Source organism: Rhinichthys klamathensis, unplaced genomic scaffold (assembly GCF_029890125.1).
Source record: "Rhinichthys klamathensis goyatoka isolate OS25496 unplaced genomic scaffold, OSU_Roscu_1.1 h1tg000191l_1, whole genome shotgun sequence".
Taxonomy (NCBI): domain Eukaryota; kingdom Metazoa; phylum Chordata; class Actinopteri; order Cypriniformes; family Leuciscidae; genus Rhinichthys; species Rhinichthys klamathensis.
The window spans coordinates 7,587,107-7,608,607 of record NW_026606717.1 but is presented as its reverse complement, the minus strand read 5'-3'; the positions used below and the strand labels follow the sequence as shown (position 1 = coordinate 7,608,607).

The window sequence follows — 21,501 nt, the reverse complement described above, 5'->3', positions numbered from 1 at the left end:
TAAATCTTAGTCTATGGAAAGAATGAAGCATTTACTGGAAGGCGTAAACACTTTACAGGAAGGTGTAAACACTGGCCGTGACTTAAAAGAAGCAATAATTCTGGACTGGCTGCTAAATTCTTTGTCTGAATGGCTCTAAATTCCAAAGAGATGTTATTTTAAGCCGCACAACAGCGGTTGAGAGATGAACGTGCATTTGCAGATTCATCGGCAGATAAAAACACTTCTCCAAATGAACAATGATGAATATTTGACATGTTTACATGCATGTTTTGTTTTTTTTCTAAATACAAATGATGTATGTTTTATGTTCATAAAGCAGTCACATGATAATAGGGAGGAAAAGAGATCATATCAAGATAGCCTGACAGAAGTTTTTTTTTCTAGTTTTTTTCTTCTTCGAAGTCATAACATTGAAGCTTGTTGGTATTTTCCCCCCTTCTGTTTTAAACACAAAGTATGTGTTTGTCATCAATTTCGGTAGATATTAACTTATGTAAACAGTATTGCATTTTGTGTAACTGCATTTCATCTGGTGCTCAGATGTGGGTATTGGATTTATGGTTGTAACCTAAATGTAAATTAAACTTAAATGGTTTTACAGTAGTTTGTGTGTAGTTTGTCAGATGTTTAATACTACACTAAAATGAAAAGTTTATATATCAGTCAAGATTCTATACACGTTTTTTTTTTTTCTCAAGTAGACACGTCTAAGTCCTCTTATAAATATGAACGTTGCTGTGTATTTATGCACGTTTTATAAATTAGGCCATTGGACTAGGCTTGAACTGTAGTCACATCATAAATAATGCTATATGCAGTATATGATGTAAAGAAAATATAACCGTTTTCTTTAAGGTTCCATTTGGTTCAAAATTAGTTAACATGAACTATACTTTTAAAACATTTACTAATCTTAGTTAGTTAATTTGATTGATTATTCAAATCAAAAGTTGATATTTATTGGACCTGAGCTAACATGTGCAACAAATAACAATGATCAGTCGAAACTAATGTCAACAAAGATTTTTAAGTACTGTAACAAATATATTGCTCATTGTTAATGTTAATGAATTGACTAATGTTAACTTATCTTGTAAAATGTTATAAAACAATATTATAAAAAAAATATTGTGCCACATTTTAGCACGATGCCTTAGAACATAGCCAAAATAGTGAATTTCAAATATTTTATGCCATGATCATTTTTTGGAATATAAATGTTATTTAAATCTCCAACACTAGCTATATATTATATTATAGCATGTAAATAAGACCAATCACACAAGCAGGAATGACTCTCTCAGTCCCTGATTAACACAAACCCCATTACATAACATAAAATGAAATATACCTATAAAATATTGAAAAACTGTGAAATATGAAGCCATTGAGTATTTGAATGATCTGGAACATTTATTGCACAAATCAATTTTACAGTGGCACATATAACATAAATTAATATAAATATGAATGGCTGCAATATTTTGTGCGCAATAGAAAGCATATTATCAAGCAGAGTGATGTATCCCTTGAGACCTGCATTCATAAAACAAAGAATTGAAAAATGTCAATAACATCAACTAAAAATGATCAATATGGCCATTAAAAGACAAATCAACACACCTTTTATTGTTCCGAAGTGTGCCGGTGTTTTCTTCTGTTACACAAAAGATACAGAATGTAAAGCTGAATATTTTCATAAAATATAAAATACTTGCAGGTCAAACTTTACTTACACATGATGGCGACTCCAGTCACTCCAAAGTGTTTTAGTTAGTGTGTCCTGAGCTCGAACGCAGAAAGTATATGTTTTTTTGGCGTTCACCTTGTAATGTGTCTCAGTGGTTTCCATTTTCTATATTACCAGAAATGAACATCTTTAATATTTTTTTATCTTTATTAACTGATCTTGAAAATAAAACAAAAATCAAGGAAATTAACTTACTTCAACACGAGTTCCTGTGGAATCACAGCTATGATTGTTGGGAACCACTTTCACCTCATAGGACAGGGGAAAGAAACTGCAGGGGAAACTCCACGTCCCAGGGGGGCGCCACTCAAACACATCATCCTGGATCTTGGTGATATTAACTTTATCTGGTTGGACTGAGAGTTTGAGTTAGGACAGAAGTAATAGTTTAATGGAAATCAGTTTAGTACAGGGGACCGGGGAGTCCTCAAGATGACTTAAAAAGATTTCAAATAAGAATAAAATAAAATCTTACAACATCATGGGCATTTTTATAATGAATACATATTTTACTATTTATTCCAAACTCGAAAATATTTTACCGGTTACAAATTTGTGAATAAAAAAAGTTAAAAATCCTGTATTTTTTTAAATGTGTAGTTAAATATATTTAAATTAGGGCTGTCAAACGATTAATCACGATTAATAGCATCCAAAATAAAAGTTTGTGTTTACATAATATATGTGTGTGTACTGTGTATAATTATTTTTAATACATAAATACCCACACATGCATGTGTATTTAAGAAATATTTGCACGTATATACTGTATATAGACTGAATGTAGCCTATATATAATGTATATTTTATATAAATATAAACATTTTTACATATATTTTTCTTAAATATATACATGTGTGCATTTATATACAAAATAATTATACACAGTACACACACATATATTAATTATTTTGTATATAAATGCACACGTATATATTTAAGAAAAATATATGTTAAAATGTTTATATTTATATAAAATATACATTATATATAGGCTACATTCAGTCTATATACATGCAAATATTTCTTAAATACACATGCATGTGTGGGTATTTATGTATTAAAAATAATTATACACAGTACACACACATATATTATGTAAACACTAACTTTTATTTTGGATGCGATTACTCGTGATTAATCGTTTGACAGCCCTAATTTAAATACATGACATACAAGTTTCAACAGAAATGACATTAAAGTAACTTTAGTTTACCATAATTAAAGAAAATATAATTATAACATGACATAAAAATCCTACTTAAGCACCTCTACATTTAACTAATTGCATTTAATATAAATGTAACCTAAACTATACGTTTAGTTCTAAATAACATGCATTTAAGTGTCTGAAAGCACTTTCTTGTCTGAAAGTATATTCTTTTAAAGTATATTATTTCTGTAATATTCCGTAATTATTTTTATTTAGAAGTACGCTAAAGTGTACTTTTTCACAAGAGTATTTATTTACACATGATACTGCCCACAAAAACGATTTGGTCACTATTTCTGGCTTCAAATACTAAATCAACAGATATACCCTTCAAAATGAATACCAAAAAGTCTTCATGTATTAGTGTTCATATAAACGATGAGTCTAACGGATCCCAAATCTGAAGTCCAATACATGTAGTGACCACCCGGGGGCACAAAAGCTCTTACCAATGTCCCGGATGATGAAAGTCCTCTGGTGTTCCTCCAGCCGATACAGGTTTCTGACGAACAGAGTGAGATTGATGCTCCTAGGCTCTTCAGAGTACGGACAGTAATCCTCGTCGATACACGTCAGTCCGGAGATATCAGAGTCCAGAGTGCAGTTGATCAAACTAGAGTTCCTGTATAAACACATGCCCAGTTTAGCTCTGGTTTGCTCTTTCACCACAAGCCTAGCCTAATTGGTTTCACTTTATTTTGATGGTCCCTTTAACACATTCTGTTGACTATAAGTAACATTGCACCTATATGTCTACTAACTGTCATTAGAGTGTTAGTAGAGTATTAGTAGACTGGTAGGGTTAGAATATGTTGACATGTACTTGCAAAGTTACTTATAGTCAGTAGAATGTCTGTTGTGGAGCATCACAATAAAGAGTTAGCATTAATTAAGCAGACGGTCTACTAATACATTAAAGGGATAGTTCACTTTGAAATTAATTTTTGGTATGTTTTAGCTTACCTCAAGGGCATCCAAAATGTAGGTGTCTTTGTTTCCGCAGTAGTTTCAATTTTGATATTTTTAGGCCAAACCGTTCTTGTCTGTCAGTCATATAATGCAGGTCTATGGTCACTTCCTCAAAGAGCATGCACAGAGAAGTCCAAATTAAACATGATTTAGTGACTCGTAAATGTAAGTACACATTGATGGCCTAAGACACGAAACGTACACGCGCGAGAGATCACTTCCGGCGCTTTCCGGAAAAGACCGAAGCGCCCGCGCCCTCAGATCACTTGGACGTGGCTGTAGTTACAAGAGATAAAAACGATATAAATACTGTTCGTTTTCTCACACAAACCGCTCGTTTCGTGTCTTACGCCATCAATGTGTACTTACATTTACGAGTCACTAAATCATGTTTAATTTGGACTTCTCTGTGCATGCTCTTTGAGGTGGTGACCATAGACCTGCATTATATGACTGACAGACAAGAACGGTTTGACCTAAAAATATCAAAATTGAAACTACTGCGGAAACAAAGACACCTACATCTTGGATGCCCTTGAGGTAAGCTAAAACATACCAAAAATGTATTTCAAAGTGAACTATCCCTTTAATAAGAGTAAGTTAATAGTTGGAGTGTATTGGCAAAGTTACTTATAGTCAACAGAATGTTCAAAAGGGACCATCAAAATAAAGTGTTACCGCCTAATTAAATTGATTATTTATACTTCTTAAATGATTAATTCAGAATAGTTACCGTATTGCTGCGAAATATACCACGGCTCTTTCTTTCCGTTCCTGATGCCACGTCCAAGAGCAATGAAACTGTCCGTTATAGTTCCTCGCAAAACAAGAAACAAATTCTAGACAGACAATAAAAAAAAAAGTTGACCAGTTCAGTCCAGTACAGTGAGAAAAACAAACAAATCATATGTACATTTGATTAAATCAATTTGAATCACTGAATCTTTTAATCACTGAATTAATCTTTTACTCAATTTTACACAAATATACATCATGGACACGAATTATGGACTTGCGGTACATTAAGACACTAGTTTCGTATGAAACGTGTCATGAAACTGTTTAAATATGCACATGAGGTTTTATGTAATTAAATATGGACTAGGCTATTTCTCATTTCCAGAACAGAAATCTAAACTTTGGATACAGCCCGTTTCAAAATCCATGTTTCGTTGTGTTGACATGTTGGAGTTTAAGGTTGTACTCGTCTATTTTTATCACTCCATAAATAAGGAAAAACAGGCAGAAAACAAAACAAAAAAAATTATTTAAATCATATGAAAATATTCAAAATAATGTTTATGTAAGAGCTACTAAAGTGGAGATTTCTGACTCGGTTTTTAAAAGAACGGCCTCTGTATTTGACTTAAATCTACAGACACAAATAGATAAAGTGCAATAAACATGCATTTGTATTTTTGGGATGTTTTCTTTCCACAAGTCTGAGAGAAGTCTGCAAAATAACCCATATTTTTAAACTTTACGTGTGCATCTTGACTGGCAATTCCCAAAACATTAAATAGGAACAGAATACACTGCTTCAGCACATTCCTATAGGCACGTGTGTGTGTGTCGCTATGCATACACATTTTCCAAAAGGCAGATGTCAAGGGCTTTTGATCTTACGTTTAAAAGCCAATGAATATCCCACAAACTCACAGATTTATTTGAATGTATATATTTTTTTAAATAGACCTATATTTTAGGACTTTATGACGTTTAGTTCAAGATGAAAATGTTGTCTTTATAACTAGATATTAGTATTTTAAACTTAAAATGTGTGTATTTATATACACATACTGTTCAACTATTCTTTGGGACCAGAAAAGATTTCCTCCTAGTACTTTAGCGATTCCACTATGAACACGGAAATATTCTTTATATTTACCTCTGTGAATGGAGTGTGTAAGAACTCCTTTAGGAAAGTTGACGGGATGGACCAGTAACAGTGTGTAGTTCAGGGTATCTCTGTGGTTTGCTCTGTGACACGTGAAGTTTCCCCCCCGCAGCCCGTCTATGGTGACAGTGATGCGGTTTCCTGTCTCAGAGATGCTTTTCTCATTCATCTCCCAGTGGATCTGCTCTCCTTCATATTGCTCTCCACAATGCAGTGACACCTCAGAGCTGGACAGATCTGACACGTCCAGAGCCACGACTACAACACAAAAACTCCATCATCAGACTCGCCACGTTAAAGGAATAATGCCTTCTTTCAAAAATTCATACTTTTATTAATGCAGCGTATTAAATTGATCAAAATGTATAATATTCACTGCCGGTCAAAAGTTTGGGGTTGTAAGATTTTTTTTTTTTTTTTTTTTTTTTTTTACATGTTTTTAATGTTCTCTTCTGCTCACCATTCATTTGATTAAAAATACAAAAAAACTAATATTGTGAAATATTATTACCATTTTAAATAACTTTTCTATTTGAATATATTATAAAATGTAATTTAGTCCTGTGATCAAAGCTGAGTTTTCAGTATCATTACTCCAGTCTTCAGAGTCCCATCATTCTAATATGATTATTTGCTGCTCAAGAAACTTTTATTACTATTATCAATGTTGAAAACAGTTCTTAGATGAATAGAAAGTTTAATAAAAAAAACAGCATTTTTCTGAAATAGAAATAGTTTGTAACATTATACACTACCCGTCAAAAGTTTGGGGTCAGTTTGATATATATATATATTTTTTTAAAATAAATTGTTTATTCAGCAAGGATGCATTAAATTGATCAAAAGGGACAGTAAAGACATTTATAATGTTATAAAAGATTATTTCTTTGCACTTTTACAGCATTTAATTAATGTTTGTTAATGTCAACATTTACTAATACATTATTAAAATCAAAGTTGTATTTGTTAACATTAATGCACTGTGAACAAACAACGAACAGCTGTATTTTTATCAACTAACATGAACTAATAACACACATAACACACAGTAACACATGTGTTGCTCATGGTTAGTTCATGTTAGTTAATACATTAATGTTAACTAATGAACCTTATTGTAAGGTGTTAACGACCTTCTACGAAGTAATGTTGCACCTGTCAACTTATTCTACTAACCCAAACCTACTAATACTGTAACAATACACACAAACATATATATATATATATATATATATATATACATTGTTTAAAGAAATTAGCTAAAGATACCAATAAATGAGATTTAAGCAATATTCACCATTTGCCTTGAGGACCCTCAGTGAAGTGCCGCCTGCCAACTGAAGGACAGCTTGCAGAATAAGAAACACAATCTTGCTCATCTAAACAAAAAATGAAATGTTAATATTATAGTATTATTGTGTCAATTAAAGTTTATGTTAATACAGAAGTGAATATTAAAAGAAAAGCATTATTCATATATATCAATATTACTTTAAAATGATTTTGTGATGAAATCACAGTGTTTAATAAACATCATCATAAACGGTGTTCTTATAATATCTGAAAAGCAGGCCTCACACACAGCTGTGCATGCGAGCAGTCCAGATGTGAAGGACACCTCTGTTTGAATCTTACCTTGAACTGAATGAGTTGTGGTGACTCTTCCCTTTCACTGAGTCCTTTTAAACCTGAGATGTGAATGCGATACAGAAGTGTGAATTTCCAGCAAGCAGAAGTGTCAAGCTGTAAACAGAGGGATGTGGAAACCATGTGGTGAAGCCAGTTAATTTGGGATTTCCATGAGCTGTGTGACAGTGCGTGTTGTGTGTTAGGGGTTTCAGCGGGAGTGCTTGAGCATGAGAATGAAACACCTTACAGGTCATCAATTAAATCATCTTCACTTAGTGAAATTAGATTTTTTTTTGTGTGATTCATACTTTCACTGCTATTATATGATGATTATTTGTTAGTTTATATATATATAAACTAACAAATATATATATACAAATAAATATTATAATATATTTATGAAGAATATATATATATATATATTGTTCATAAATATAATATATATATATTATTTTTATATGAAAGGCATCAATATGAGTTTCACATGCTCCTGATGTGAGGCCCAATATATAGTGTGTGTGTGTGTATATATATATACACTCACCGGCCACTTTATTAGGTACACCTGTCCAACTGCTCGTTAACACTTAATTTCTAAGCAGCCAATCACATGGCGGCAACTCAGTGCATTTAGGCATGTAGACATGGTCAAGACAATCTCCTGCAGTTCAAACCGAGCATCAGTATGGGGAAGAAAGGTGATTTGAGTGACTTTGAACGTGGCATGATTGTTGGTGCCAGAAGGGCTGGTCTGAGTATTTCAGAAACTGCTAATCTACTGGGATTTTCACGCACAACCATCTCTAGGGTTTACAGAGAATGGTCCGAAAAAGAAAAAACATCCAGTGAGTGGCAGTTCTGTGGGCGGAAATGCCTTGTTGATGCCAGAGGTCAGAGGAGAATGGCCAGACTGGTTCGAGCTGATAGAAGGGCAACAGTGACTGAAATAACCACTCGTTACAACCGAGGTATGCAGCAAAGCATTTGTGAAGCCACAACACGCACAACCTTGAGGCGGATGGGCTACAACAGCAGAAGACTCCACCGGGTACCACTCATCTCCACTACAAATAGGAAAAAGAGGCTACAATTTGCAAGAGCTCACCAAAATTGAACAGTTGAAGACTGGAAAAATGTTGCCTGGTCTGATGAGTCTCGATTTCTGTTGAGACATTCAGATGTTAGAGTCAGAATTTGGCGTAAACAGAATGAGAACATGGAACCATCATGCCTTGTTACCACTGTGCAGGCTGGTGGTGGTGGTGTAATGGTGTGGGGGATGTTTTCCTGGCACACTTTAGGCCCCTTAGTGCCAATTGGGCATCGTTTAAATGCCACGGCCTACCTGAGCATTGTTTCTGACCATGTCCATCCCTTTATGGCCACCATGTACCCATCCTCTGATGGCTACTTCCACCATGTCACAAAGCTCTAATCATTTCAAATTGGTTTCTTGAACATGACAATGAGTTCACTGTACTAAAATGGCCTCCACAGTCACCAGATCTCAACCCAATAGAGCATCTTTGGGATGTGGTGGAACGGGAGATTCGCATCATGGATGTGCAGCCGACAAATCTGCGGCAACTGTGTGATGCCATCATGTCAATATGGACCAAACTCCCTGAGGAATGCTTCCAGCACCTTGTTGAATCTATGCCACGAAGAATTGAGGCAGTTCTGAAGGCAAAAGGGGGTCCAACCCGTTACTAGTATGGGGTACCTAATAAAGTGGCCGGTGAGTGTATATATAAGTAATTTATAAATATAAGGTTGGAATATTTTATATATATATGAAAGGCTTCAATATGGAATTATATAGCAATTTATAAACATTACTTTTTCATATATGAAAGGCATCAATATGGGAGCACATATTCATTTATAAATAAATTGTAATTTATAAACAATTACATATTTTTTACATATGAAAGGCATCAATGGGAGCATATAGTAATTTATAAATGATTACATATTTGTTACATATATGAAAGGTTTCTATATGTGAGCATAGAGTAATTTATAAATATATCATAATTTATAAATATATAATTACATATGAAGGCATCATTATGGGAGCATATATAATTTCTATATGGGAGCATAAAGTAATGTACTAACTTATAAATATATAATTACATATTTTTACATATATGAAAGGCATCATTATGGGAGCATATAGTAATTTATAAATAATTACATATTTTTTACATATATGAAAGGCATCATTATGGGAGTATATAGTAATTTATAAATATATGGTAATTTATAAATTGAATTACTTTTTTTTTTATATATAAAAGGTTTCAATATGGGAGCATATAGTAATTTATAAATATGTCATAATTTATAAACATAGAATTACATATTTTTCTATATATAAAAGGCATTCATCTAATTTATAAAAATATCATAATTAGTTTTTTTATAAATATAAAATGACATATTTTTGATTACAAATATGTATATTTGTTCCTTCAGATGAAGTGAAAATGATTTAGGTCGCTGCTGCCAAATGCAAATGTAGAGCGTGTGGATTTGAACATTGTGAAAGCATCATCATGGAGATATTTAGGCAGTAGTTGTGCAGATATACTAGTGTGAGTTACACAATTTAGTGTATTGTAAAAGCGCCAACCACAAGAGAAAGTGTGTACTTTTAGTCACGCATTGTTCATCAACCACAAACCACAAATGTATTTTTTTGACATTATAAAGTAGGTCGAACTGGGGTTGGTTGGGTAACATAGGTCATAAATAAATATAAACGGGTAAATTGTTGAATGTCATCATTAAGATGACTCAAATATTTTCTAGAGGCCTAACAACCATCCACTCAACTCCTGCCTCAAAATCAATGATAACGAGGAGGAAGTTTAATGTGATGCTTCAGTATCATAAATGTATCCGCAATAAAGATTTCTTCTCAAACCATTGGTTAATTGTACATTACCGGCATTGTCATTCTTGCGTAAAGTTCCACAGTTCCTTTATTATGTGAATTGATAATAGCGTAAAAAACAAGTTTATTAATTATTAACGGCAACACGTCTATGAAAACCTCTAAATCTTTTATAAATTTCAAAGTAATAAAGCAGAGGGAAAAATCAGTTCTCTCAGGAAACAAAGAAGGTCCATGGAGAACTCCGGCTTCCCCATCATAACATAAAGCACATCTTTTTTAACATATTTAACTTGGTTTAGAGCTGAGGCTCGCAAAACATATCTGCTCAGAAAATCCAAAGCCAATTGTGTAATTGAACATGAAATGTTATTCATATTTAAAAAAAAACATCATTTTGTGTATGGTTACCATTAGTAGTGTAGAGGTGTCAACTCTGTTGACACTAAGCAGGGTCAAATAAATAGGCCGTATAGCTAGAATAGACTGGTTATTACTAATAATTCATTAATATAAATATCAAACCACGTGGCATCAGCAAACTGTTAAATATAAATTACAGTACGTTTTTTAAAATATGTAATATTGCTTCAAATACATATTTAAAGTAATTATTCCATTAATATACATGTGCACACACACTTTTTTAAAATATGAATATACATTTTATGCACTAGTGTGGGGTAGGTAAGATTTTATTTTATTTTTGGGGGAAAAAATTATACTTTTTGAGCAAGGATGCATAAAGGTGATAGGTTCAGAAACTCAGCTTTGCCATCACAGGAATAAATTGCAAATCACAGGAACATTGTAAAATATATTAATATTAAAATAATATATATTTTAATTAAAATTGTAATATTTATATAATAAATAATATTATAGTTTTTAAATGTTTTAAGTGTTTTTTGATAAAATAAATGCAGTCATTTTGAGCATTAGAGACTTTTCATTAAAAAAAAAAAAAGTACTATTAAATGAAACATAAAAAAAAATTCTTACCGACCCCAAAGTTTGAATAGTAGTGTATAAAATATAATACAATAGTATATATATATTGAATATGTATATTTAAAATATATTAAATATATTTTATAATACTGTAACAAAATCAGACACAGCAATACTGAGGTGTACAAATGTTTCATCATCTTTTAATTAAAAACGCATTCTGTATCATTAAAATATGCAACTGTTTTGAAATTCTCTTTCGTCAGGACAAAGTCTTGAATCCATTGAAAAACACTTCTAAGTGTGCTAGCGGTAAGCGCACGTGCTACGACATATTGAGCTGTTTGAGTCTGGCTCCTGTCATTTCCAATTTCCTGTCCTACTATCCCTCTCAACATAAAGGCCAAAACACAAAATAATAAAACAGAACGTGTATAGAGTACTTTGTGAGATTGTGGTTCATTCAGAGCTACATCCGTGTCCTCCCCAGCCATACTTGTTCCAACCCCACCTTTCCTGGCGTAGAAATATGCAGTCATACCGATTTCTTCTCCTTCTACTAAATCCCTTGCTCATAGCTTCCCCTTTCACGCATGTACACACGCTCTTATTACATGATAACCCCCTTCCAACCCTTATATATCCCTCCTCAGGCAAAGCTGAATAAATTCATAAAAGTGCCTCGAATTACAAGGAATCCAAATGGTTGCGCAGGTAATGACTGAAATCATTCCTCCATACCAATTTTACACTTGTGCAGACAGTTTGACAGGGCAGGAGAAAGTCAAAAACGTTTGGTGAAGGATATCGATCGGAATATCTCTCTGAACTGAAAGCTATCTGAAAATGTGACGACCGCCAACAAGTAAAAGCACATGTTCCAAAAATGTTCCAACTAGTGTGTTTGATGGGGGGGGGGGAAACATTCCCCTCTTTTGAAATGAAAGAATTGAATAAATGCTGTTTAGAGAATTTATGTAGTCGAAACGTTATCGGATTAAGGACAGGGATCAAATATGGGGGGGGGGGAAAAACTAGCATTGTTTTTTGCAAAATGTAACAGACCTCCTCTTAAAAATCTTTATATATTTTTGGTTACAGAGTTTCTAATAAAAACAAAAATTAAGAAAAGAGTCCAACAAGTGATCCTCCTGTTGCTGAAAGCCAATAGCGGTTTATAAAGTCCAATTGGCCCCAAGTGTCTCCGTTTCAGAATTCAAGTTCTGACAGACACGGGTAGGTCCACACTCCTGGTCTGCCTTGCAGACATATGCTCTGGTCACAAGAAGAAGAAAAAAAAATAGAATATGTAGAGTATAACTCTCATAATCTTGAAAGATAACAAAGCAATATTAAGTTTCCCTTGCCAAAACCATACTCATTGGACCTCTATTGGTCAATTCAGGGCTCCAGTATTCTAGACCTGAGACTTTTAACCAGAAAGTCTGAATCTCAACTCCCTTCGAAGAGCTGTAAGTCAAAGGCAGTGTGTTATTTAAAGGGAGAAGCCTCTAGAGATGTTCACTCTAGACTCAAACGGCCAATCCCGAATAGGAGAAATCCTCATTAGTGATCTCCTCTCACATACACACTTGGTGTGCCGGTAAAAAATCCCCAACGAGGCATTAGTTTTCCACAGGCGTGGGGTTTTGGGGCAGTGGTGGGGTTGCGGGAGGCTGGCTGACGATCACCTGAACGACATAGTCTCTGGAGATCTTCAGCTCTTCCAGCTTCATCTTGTCGGTGAGCGGTCGGCCTGAAAAGAACCAGCGCTGGCTGGTGGACGCCACCCCCTCCTGGGTCTGCAGACGCCGCTTCATCTGCTGGACGCTGTCGCTGGTGCGGACAGCCAGGCGTAGATCCCGGCCCGTGGATAGACGGAGACGCAACTGGCACTCCTGGCCCTCGCAAGCTGGAGCTTCTGGGACCTCAATAGTCTCCGACTCGCTCTTTTCCTCGATCATGTTGACGGGAGGGGAGAGGCAGTAGACGGGCAGCTGGTAGCGGTTCCCCAGCTCATCATAGCACTCAGTCAGAGCGCCTGGAGATAACAGAAAAAGAAGCCATTTAGACACATTTAGTCCCTCTTTGTTGACTTGTCTAATGCTTTGAATAAGGGGACCATAATATTCTAATATATAATCTACATATGTCTAAATATGTAGTCGAATCCAAAAGTTTGAGATCAATAAATGTTATGATGCAAAATGAATAAAGTCAAGAAATATTGAAGGTTCTGCGCCGTTTCACGAACATTATTCAAATGAGCAAATTTATGCAGTTGATTATAAACTCCTTTGTATAAACTGTCAGATTTCCTTGCTTTCATTGAAGCTCAAGAAAATAAGCTTTAAATCGTTCTCAAATGCTGGATAAAACCAATAATTTGTTTTTACACAAATTAAGTTCATACAATCTTGCGTTATGTCGATAGTAGGGGTGTAACCCCTCATGTCACGATACGATATGATTAGGTTAGTTTACTAACTGTTGATTAAAATGCTAAATTTGATATTACATCATGGGTGTAAATGAATAGGCTTGGACTTTGGCTGGTAACTCAATGCACAGGACAATAGTGACACCAGAATAAAAAATATTCATGATTCTGAAGCTGAAAACATTTATTTTAGATGAATATGCTTGCACTATTTCACTGACTAGATATATTTTAAATAATGTATAGGCCACTTTTTACTGGTAACATAAGACATTTGGCATTAAAAGGACCCACAAATATTCCCCCACTGCGTTATTATACATTATATTCCACATTATATATAGAAGTTTAATGTAGTTCTGACACTAAAACTTGAATTTTTCCACACACAGTAATTTAAATTTTGGGTGACCTATACACAATACATATTGTCACTATCTACGATACATATTGTTGCATTTTTGTATTGTGATATATTGTGACACCCCTAGTCCATAGATAAGTTGGATAGATAGACAGATAGAATAACAGAGTACCACAAGGTTCAGTCCTGGGCCCGTTTTTATTTTCTTTAACCAAACACAGCTTTGCATTTTTTAATGCTGGTGATATGGTTATCAATTGAGAGGCCAAACGAAAACTAACGAAAGCAGTTTTGTAAAACAACAGTGTCTTACAAACCCCCCAGTATGCAAGTCAAAGGTGAGAGTGGCGAGAAACTCCCTAAGATGTTCAAGAAGATGGGAAGAAACCTTAGGAGGAACCAAGACTCAGATGGGGAAGCCCTCCTACTTGGATTGGCACAAATTTAAACTAATTTATAAAAGGCATACAAATGTTAATGCAAACAAAAAATGTATTAAAACAATATAATACTATTATTATGTTAAAATAATACTTTAAGAACCATCAGAAATCCTCCAGGCTTTTGATTCTGTAGAACAGACACTTGGTATGATATTATTTGGTACTGGTATTAAGGTTGTTAGAAAATCCTACTATTCCTACTAATAAAATGAACAAAAGAAACGCATCACATGATGAGCATTCCTATGACAGAGAATGACTGTGGATCTGTCAACCAAAGAGGAAGTAGGAGTAATGAATCAATGGCAATGGGACAGGGTTAACATCACAGGAACAATAAGCTTACATCACTGGCTTCTTCCAAAGAGGAAGTAAGTCATTTTAATCATAATGAGCCACACCTCTAAGGAATTTAGCTAAAATTACTATGTAATATTCATTCTCCTATAATGACACAAGTAGGTTTTGTTTTTATGGATTGTTTTTGTCGTATCAGTAATGAAAAATGTCAACTTTCTGGTGAAACCCAGAAAAAAAATTCAAGTTCAACAGTTCACCAAAGAAATGAAAATGAAAAAAATACTATACTATACTATACTATACTATACTATACTATACTATACTATACTATACTATACTATACCCGTTCCATCCTGTGAAGTCAAACGATAGCTTTGTGTGAGGAACAAACAGAAATTAAGTCTTTATTCATTGCAACTTAGCCCTAACTCAACTTGGCGAATTTCATGAAAATTCATGACAGAAATTGTGCTCAGAAATTGTCAATGAATTTGTTGATCCTGCTCACAAAACCAGCCTGAATGATTTGTACCTGAATGATTTGTACCCAAATTAGAGTTTAGTTTGTCCGGTTGCAGCTGCTAACAACTCACAGGATTGGGAAGGGGAAGGATATCAGAGAATAACATACATTGGTTCATTCCCCGCACAATGATCTTATGAACTCATAATAAATATTGTCCACAACCTTTGTTGATGACTATTATGTTGCTTCTTCATCCTTCTTAAAACTTGAATGCCTCAGTCCGGCCATAAAACAACCATTATATTTATTCCAATTGTATCATATAGGTGTTTAATGGAAAAAAAGGTCACACATGATTTGGAACAAATGATGAGTCAGTAACAGATTTTTGGATGAACTACTCGTTTACAGTCACTCACCTCATTAGATACGTTTTGTCTAAAAGCCCGTTCACACTAAGAACAATAACTATACCCATTAAGTTTTTAAAAATCATTCTAAGAGAATAGCAAAGTCCACACCACAACTATTATGACAGATGGAAGAATAATTGGAATCCCTGATGAACAATAAACAGATGAAAATCCAACGCTTACAATACACATAACGTAGGAGTTCACAGTAGAAACCAAATAATAAAATCAGATTCGTTTTCTAAAAAAATCTTCATTGAATATTCACAACAAAGATTTTTGCTAGTGGCGATTTAAAGTTGAAATACAGAATATCACAATTTGGCAGTTAAGTTTCCAAAAGACTGTCATTATCCCAGTATAAAAATCATTCCTTGTTCTACAATTTATAAATATAAGAGCGTAATGAGACATTTCGATGCTTTAAAATCTCATGTTTGATTCATTTTGGATTCATGTTCGATTCAATAACGTGCTGCATTTTTTATTGATTTTTTATTGCATTTCCATCTACTTTTTAAATGAATGTTATTGATCTTATTGTGAAAGTTTCATCCATGCATGTTTATTTATTCTATTTACAATTTTTAGGCAATATGTCATAACTTGATCTCCCAGTGAAACAACAGACTTCTCCAATCATTTTATTAATTCAAGTCAAGTCACCTTTATTTATGATTATTATTAAATATTATTTGTGTTTATTTAGCGTCAAGTAAATATAAGGAAGCCAAGCCTTAATTATAACTGGATTTTTCCTGGATTTTACTTCTTGCATAATACATTTTGAATGGCAGAAGTGGCTGATTGGTCAAATGGTGATTCCTGTCAATGAAGAAAAAGAGAACAAGGCAAAATTTGTGTTGCTATATCGCCCAGGCCTAGTGGACAGCGTCCTTGCAGATGTTTCAAATCAGCATCCTCCACAGTGTAAGGGTATTCATGTCCTAGTTGTGTCACTCAAAGTGAAGACCAAGCAAGGATGTAAGGAGATGAGATGACACTGATGTATTATTCCCTCCATGTGAACCTCTTCTCTATTCAATCCCAATCTTAAGTACCCCTCTCATCATATTAATGTGCCTTTGACAAACGCCTTTAGACGGGTATTCAGCCAGTGAGAGTCAATAAATGTTCAAGAGCTGCTTCAGAGGTGATTTCTTGGCTCTCAGTCAAATACAGTAACTGTCCTAGTATCAAGAGCCTGACCAGAGTCCCAGGAAACAGCTTGTACCTGATAACCGCTGCAATGTAATCCTCATGACAATAGGTGTATTTATTTTGATTTTTAATGGAACTGGTTTTAAAAAAAAAACGTTCCGGAATCTGTCTACACTGTACAGACAAAAAAAAAATTTATGTAGATAGATTATCGAATTAATAATTTATGAGATCTTTTGTGAATATATCAAACAGTACAGTATGGCTATTGTAGTCCAACCAATACACAAACTGATTCTTAAGTGAAATATCTTATAAGCAAACATACAACTGATTCAGTGTTATACTAGTATAATTTATATACTATTCAAGTTAATTAATTGGTTCAATTTAAGCTCAATTTTAATTAAATTTTTAGCCATTTTGTTATGTGATTGTCATTTTTTTTAATTACCATTTAAGATTAATTTTTATTTCGGTTTTAGTTCAATTTAGTTCCTATTTACTTCCAGTTAGTAATATTAGTGCTTTAACTTAAACTTATGCCAAGGCGACATTTACATTTTTTGTTTAGTTTCCCATCTGATATTCATATTTTATTGTGGCTATATTTAATGTAATAAAAATCAGTTATAAATTGATATCGCAAGTAAAAGCAATTATTTTCACTATTGGCCATTGGCCACATGTTTTGAATTCAGGGATGTTGAAGTTAACGCAACAAAAAGATAGAAAGATAAAGATTTTTAAAAAAGATTTTAAGTGTTTTTAGTTAATAATAACAACTGGTCTGATTCCTAAATACTGTATATGACTTTATGAGTCAGTTTATTTTTATTAAATCAAACACATGCAGGTTATTATTGTATGGCGTTTACACTGTCACCACCAAAATGACTGAAACATCATTAAAAAGCTTTTTTTGAAAATTGTTTTAAGAAGTCTTTCAACTTGAAATGATGCGTTTCATCAATAACGTCCATTAAAAGGAATCAACTGATTCTCATAGCTAGTTAGGACACGTTTTGGTATCAACACAGAAATAACACGTTTGTGATTTTACTAAATATAAAAAGCTGCACTTGATCCTCTGGGATGAAAAGGATAAAACTAGGTTACGCAGATCTTTATGTACACTATCTGAGATGGAGAAATATGATGAGCTCAGCAGTTACAGTAAAAAGGCCCTACGGTTCTGCAAGACTACTGTCCCAGTTAGACACATTCAATGTCGTCTACAATACCAAATTTCCAAATACTCAGTCTCTACACTGAAACCAATGTGATTCAATACCAATAAAGTGAATGGAAGTCAAATGCTCTTCGCATAACCGTGACCACGATTTCTCAGAAAGCAAGAGAACTGCGTAACCCACCTCTGTTTACTCACACCCAGAGAAGAGAAAGTGGAGAATGGTTATGATCTGTGACCTTTTCACTGGGCGAATCTCAGAGCTATAAATACACCTTAGCACGTCCAACAACCACAGGCCCGATTCATGACAAGCAGAGCGGCTCTAGAACTCCCCGAAAACCTCTGTGGATGGAATTTCTCCTGCTGCCGATGCTCACTATGACTACATTGCTGCGACGCTTTACTGTTTGACATCGCCTGGTCATCCGGTGTGGTGGTGGGGGGGGTTATACTTTGAAAAGGCCACTATGGGGTGAAAGTTTTGGAAGCGGTGGTCTTATGAAGAATACATGCATGGAAATGTACATTGCCGTTTATGATAAACGTGCCAAATTCATAAAAATGTACTCTGCATGGACTCATGTTAGCGTCATGGTTTTAAACAACTTTCAATTTGAATGACTCAGTGTAACCATCAATTAAAAAACATCAATATTTTTCTTGTTCTGTACTGACACTGTTGTATGAGAACTGAACTGAACTGGACGATGATATCATTTTTTGCAGAACTGCTTTATAGATGACATTAACTAATTTAATAATTGATGATCATGGCACCGGAACTGAATCAACACTGAACTGACTTCAGCTGAAATGCATAATTTTCCTGTTATCACTGTAAAGCTGCTTTGAAACAATCCGTATTGTATAAAGCGCTATATAAATAAAGATGACTTGACTTGTCAAATCAACATTTATATTAATGATAATGAGTCAAATGACAAACATCTTTGACGCTTATGGAAGAAAACGTGGCAAATTCATAAAAATCTACTCTGTATTCAAGTTGGTTGCATAAGGTCCTGAATAGCTTTTATACCATTTTTAAGAAAAGTTCCAATTTAATGACAATTTAAATTCAAGTAAAAACTTTACAATTACAACTTAACATTTTTATTACACATTTGAGTGTATAAATCTTAACTATTTAAAAAAAAAAAAAGTTTAAATGTTTTAAAGTATTTTTTTTCCAACTACCATGAATTTTATCAATAATTATTGTTATAATTATTAATATAATAATAATTATTATTAAATATTTCAGAAATAAAAATAGGGTTATAATAGAAGAGTATTAAAATTGTTGAATGTGTGAATTGCATTTTATGTATTTCTGAATAATTTAATAAATCTAGAAAAGAAAATTGTCACTGACCAAAAAATATCTATTATATCTTACTGTGAAATTTAAAAAAGACACATCCATCAGCACAATAACAATCTTATTATCGCATATATTGTATTATATTGTTCCTGTATCTCATATGGTAGAGAGCGGTGATAGCAACACTAAGGACACAGGTTTAATTTCCAGTGAACACATACTGTGAATGAACTGTGCAAAAATCAAATAAACACCCTGGCTTCAAACTCCTACAGCTCAACTAATATGAATTCTTAGGTGGAAAATAAAAGTGGGAATGACTAGGGGAGAAAGTATGTTTTGATTCCCAGGAAGGGGTTGATTTGATCTGCATGTGTCCTGTTGGAGAGCCCGCCTGCAGCCTAGTAACAGCGGGAGGTTTTTTTCCAGGCCGTCACCAGGCAGCCCGGCTCTCAGGAGACGCTGACAACTGCCTGCAAGAATCTCCAGCTGCACCCGGGCAGATGTAGACAATGAAAACCGCACAGAGGAAGTTCACATGCGTTCAAATGATGACATAGTTTTACGTCTGAACCGCGGTCAATAAGCAAATAAACGAGATATGCCGACTTCTAAGATAATGCAATTAGTGAAAAGTGGACCTTGGGCAGAGAATTTGGTGAAGGAAATGACTGAATTGAGAACATTTCTGTATAATAAATTCTTACATTTTTCACGTACAGATGACAACAGTGTCAAAATTATCCCCGTCTACACGGATCCACGAAAACGACTAAAAATGCTGTATTCTGCTGTCAGGCCAGTAGTTGGCGATGTCACTTTAGCCCCTTTCACACAGAGATTCCGGAAAATACACGGATAAAGTGACCCGGGATTTGACCCAGGTTCGTTTGATTTTGCTTCATTCACACTGCCAGTGATTTGCCGGAATCAGAGAGCGCGTTCACACACAACCCGTGTATGTTCCGGAAAGATGCGTGACGTTGGATGTGACGGGTCTCTACTTCAGTCCAGTTTGCAGACAGTTTTCATTCTTCCTTGTATCGATGACGAACACAAACTTTCTTCTAGAGTAACTGATAGGGATGTCCCGATACCACTTTTTCACTTCCGATACCGATGCCGCAGCTTTGGCTTTTGCCGATACCGATATTAATCCGATATTTTTATTTTATTCTTAAACTAATAAAAAATATAGCAATTTTCTCAATTAGCCACCTAAAATATACCTCCTATATAGTCCACAACAACAGTTGATTATGAAAGATTGCCACCCTTTATTCAAACACTACAAAAAAATAAAGAAATATATAAATGAAAGAAAATACAGGTACTTCAGTACTTAAAGCTAGCTAGCTACCAACAGGTTTAAAGTTAAAACAATTTAAACAGCAGCATTCTACATAGTAAATACCAGTACAGTTTTTGTTTTTTAAATCAATTAGAATTTCTATAACTGTGTGTTAAACTGATTATCACTCTTGTGTGTGTTAAACACAATCTACTTAATACAGACAGCTTCATTATAAAGATAAACAACAAATCCCCAAAATATATGATCATAATCTATGACAAAAATGCTATTATAAACTAGATTAGTGGATAATACACATTGCTCTTTTTATTGTTGTAAAATACATTCATGAAAAACAAGATAACAAAAATGAAAAAGATAATTATTTTAGATATAGCTAAATCTGCTATAAAATTGAGACATGTTTTAAGTGTATTGCACAGCTATTTAATGAGGCAGCAACATTAATAATTATTAATGTTAATAAGCTTTAATTGCGTCAATGCATTATGATATGAAAGGCTCCAATACAGTGCGGCACAAAGCGCTTATGCGCATCCCGAGCGGAGAATGATGCGCTTGAAGCCACGTGGAGTTACAGCACGCAGCGCGTCGAGTCCGCTTTGAAAAGTTCAAAGCACAACGGAGATACATATTGATGGACAGTGTATTATACAGTATCTATCTATGCAATCGTTTATTGAGCCTTTTCTTTTAACAGTTTTAAATTTCAGTTACTGTGCGCGTGAAGAACAATTATAGTGCTCTGACTCTAGTGTTGTGATCA

General features: G+C 34.1%; 2 protein-coding genes across 2 annotated transcripts in view; both read right to left on the bottom strand.

Annotated features, from left to right (window-relative positions):
* Positions 1-1,575: 1,575 nt before the first annotated feature.
* Positions 1,576-7,482, bottom strand: il12bb (interleukin 12B, b). The gene is made up of 8 exons (XM_056262265.1): positions 7,468-7,482; positions 7,130-7,211; positions 5,824-6,090; positions 4,669-4,774; positions 3,416-3,588; positions 1,949-2,109; positions 1,740-1,858; positions 1,576-1,660 (listed from the first exon to the last, which is right to left on the bottom strand). The coding sequence occupies exons 2-8, from the start codon at positions 7,209-7,211 to the stop codon at positions 1,630-1,632; spliced, it is 939 nt and encodes a 312-aa protein (XP_056118240.1). The 5' UTR covers positions 7,468-7,482; the 3' UTR covers positions 1,576-1,629.
* Positions 7,483-12,310: 4,828 nt separating this feature from the next.
* ubtd2 (ubiquitin domain containing 2) overlaps positions 12,311-21,501 on the bottom strand; it is a 31,799-nt gene continuing 22,608 nt past the window's right edge. Inside the window, exon 3 of the mRNA XM_056262266.1 lies at positions 12,311-13,355. Within this exon, the coding sequence (XP_056118241.1) occupies positions 12,940-13,355 (416 nt within the window). The 3' untranslated portion in view covers positions 12,311-12,939. The remainder of the gene's footprint in view (positions 13,356-21,501) is intronic.

What these genes read in the sequence shown, in the direction of transcription:
- il12bb (XM_056262265.1), bottom strand. Translation starts at nt 7,211, where the DNA reads ATGAGCAAGATTGTGTTTCTTATTCTGCAAGCTGTCCTTCAGTTGGCA. An exon ending in GTATATTTCGCAGCAATACG is followed by an intron (nt 3,589 to 4,668) that starts GTAACTATTCTG and finishes GTGTTTATACAG; the next exon opens with GAACTCTAGTTTGATCAACT. An exon ending in CCACAGGAACTCGTGTTGAA is followed by an intron (nt 1,859 to 1,948) that starts GTAAGTTAATTT and finishes CTGGTAATATAG; the next exon opens with AAAATGGAAACCACTGAGAC.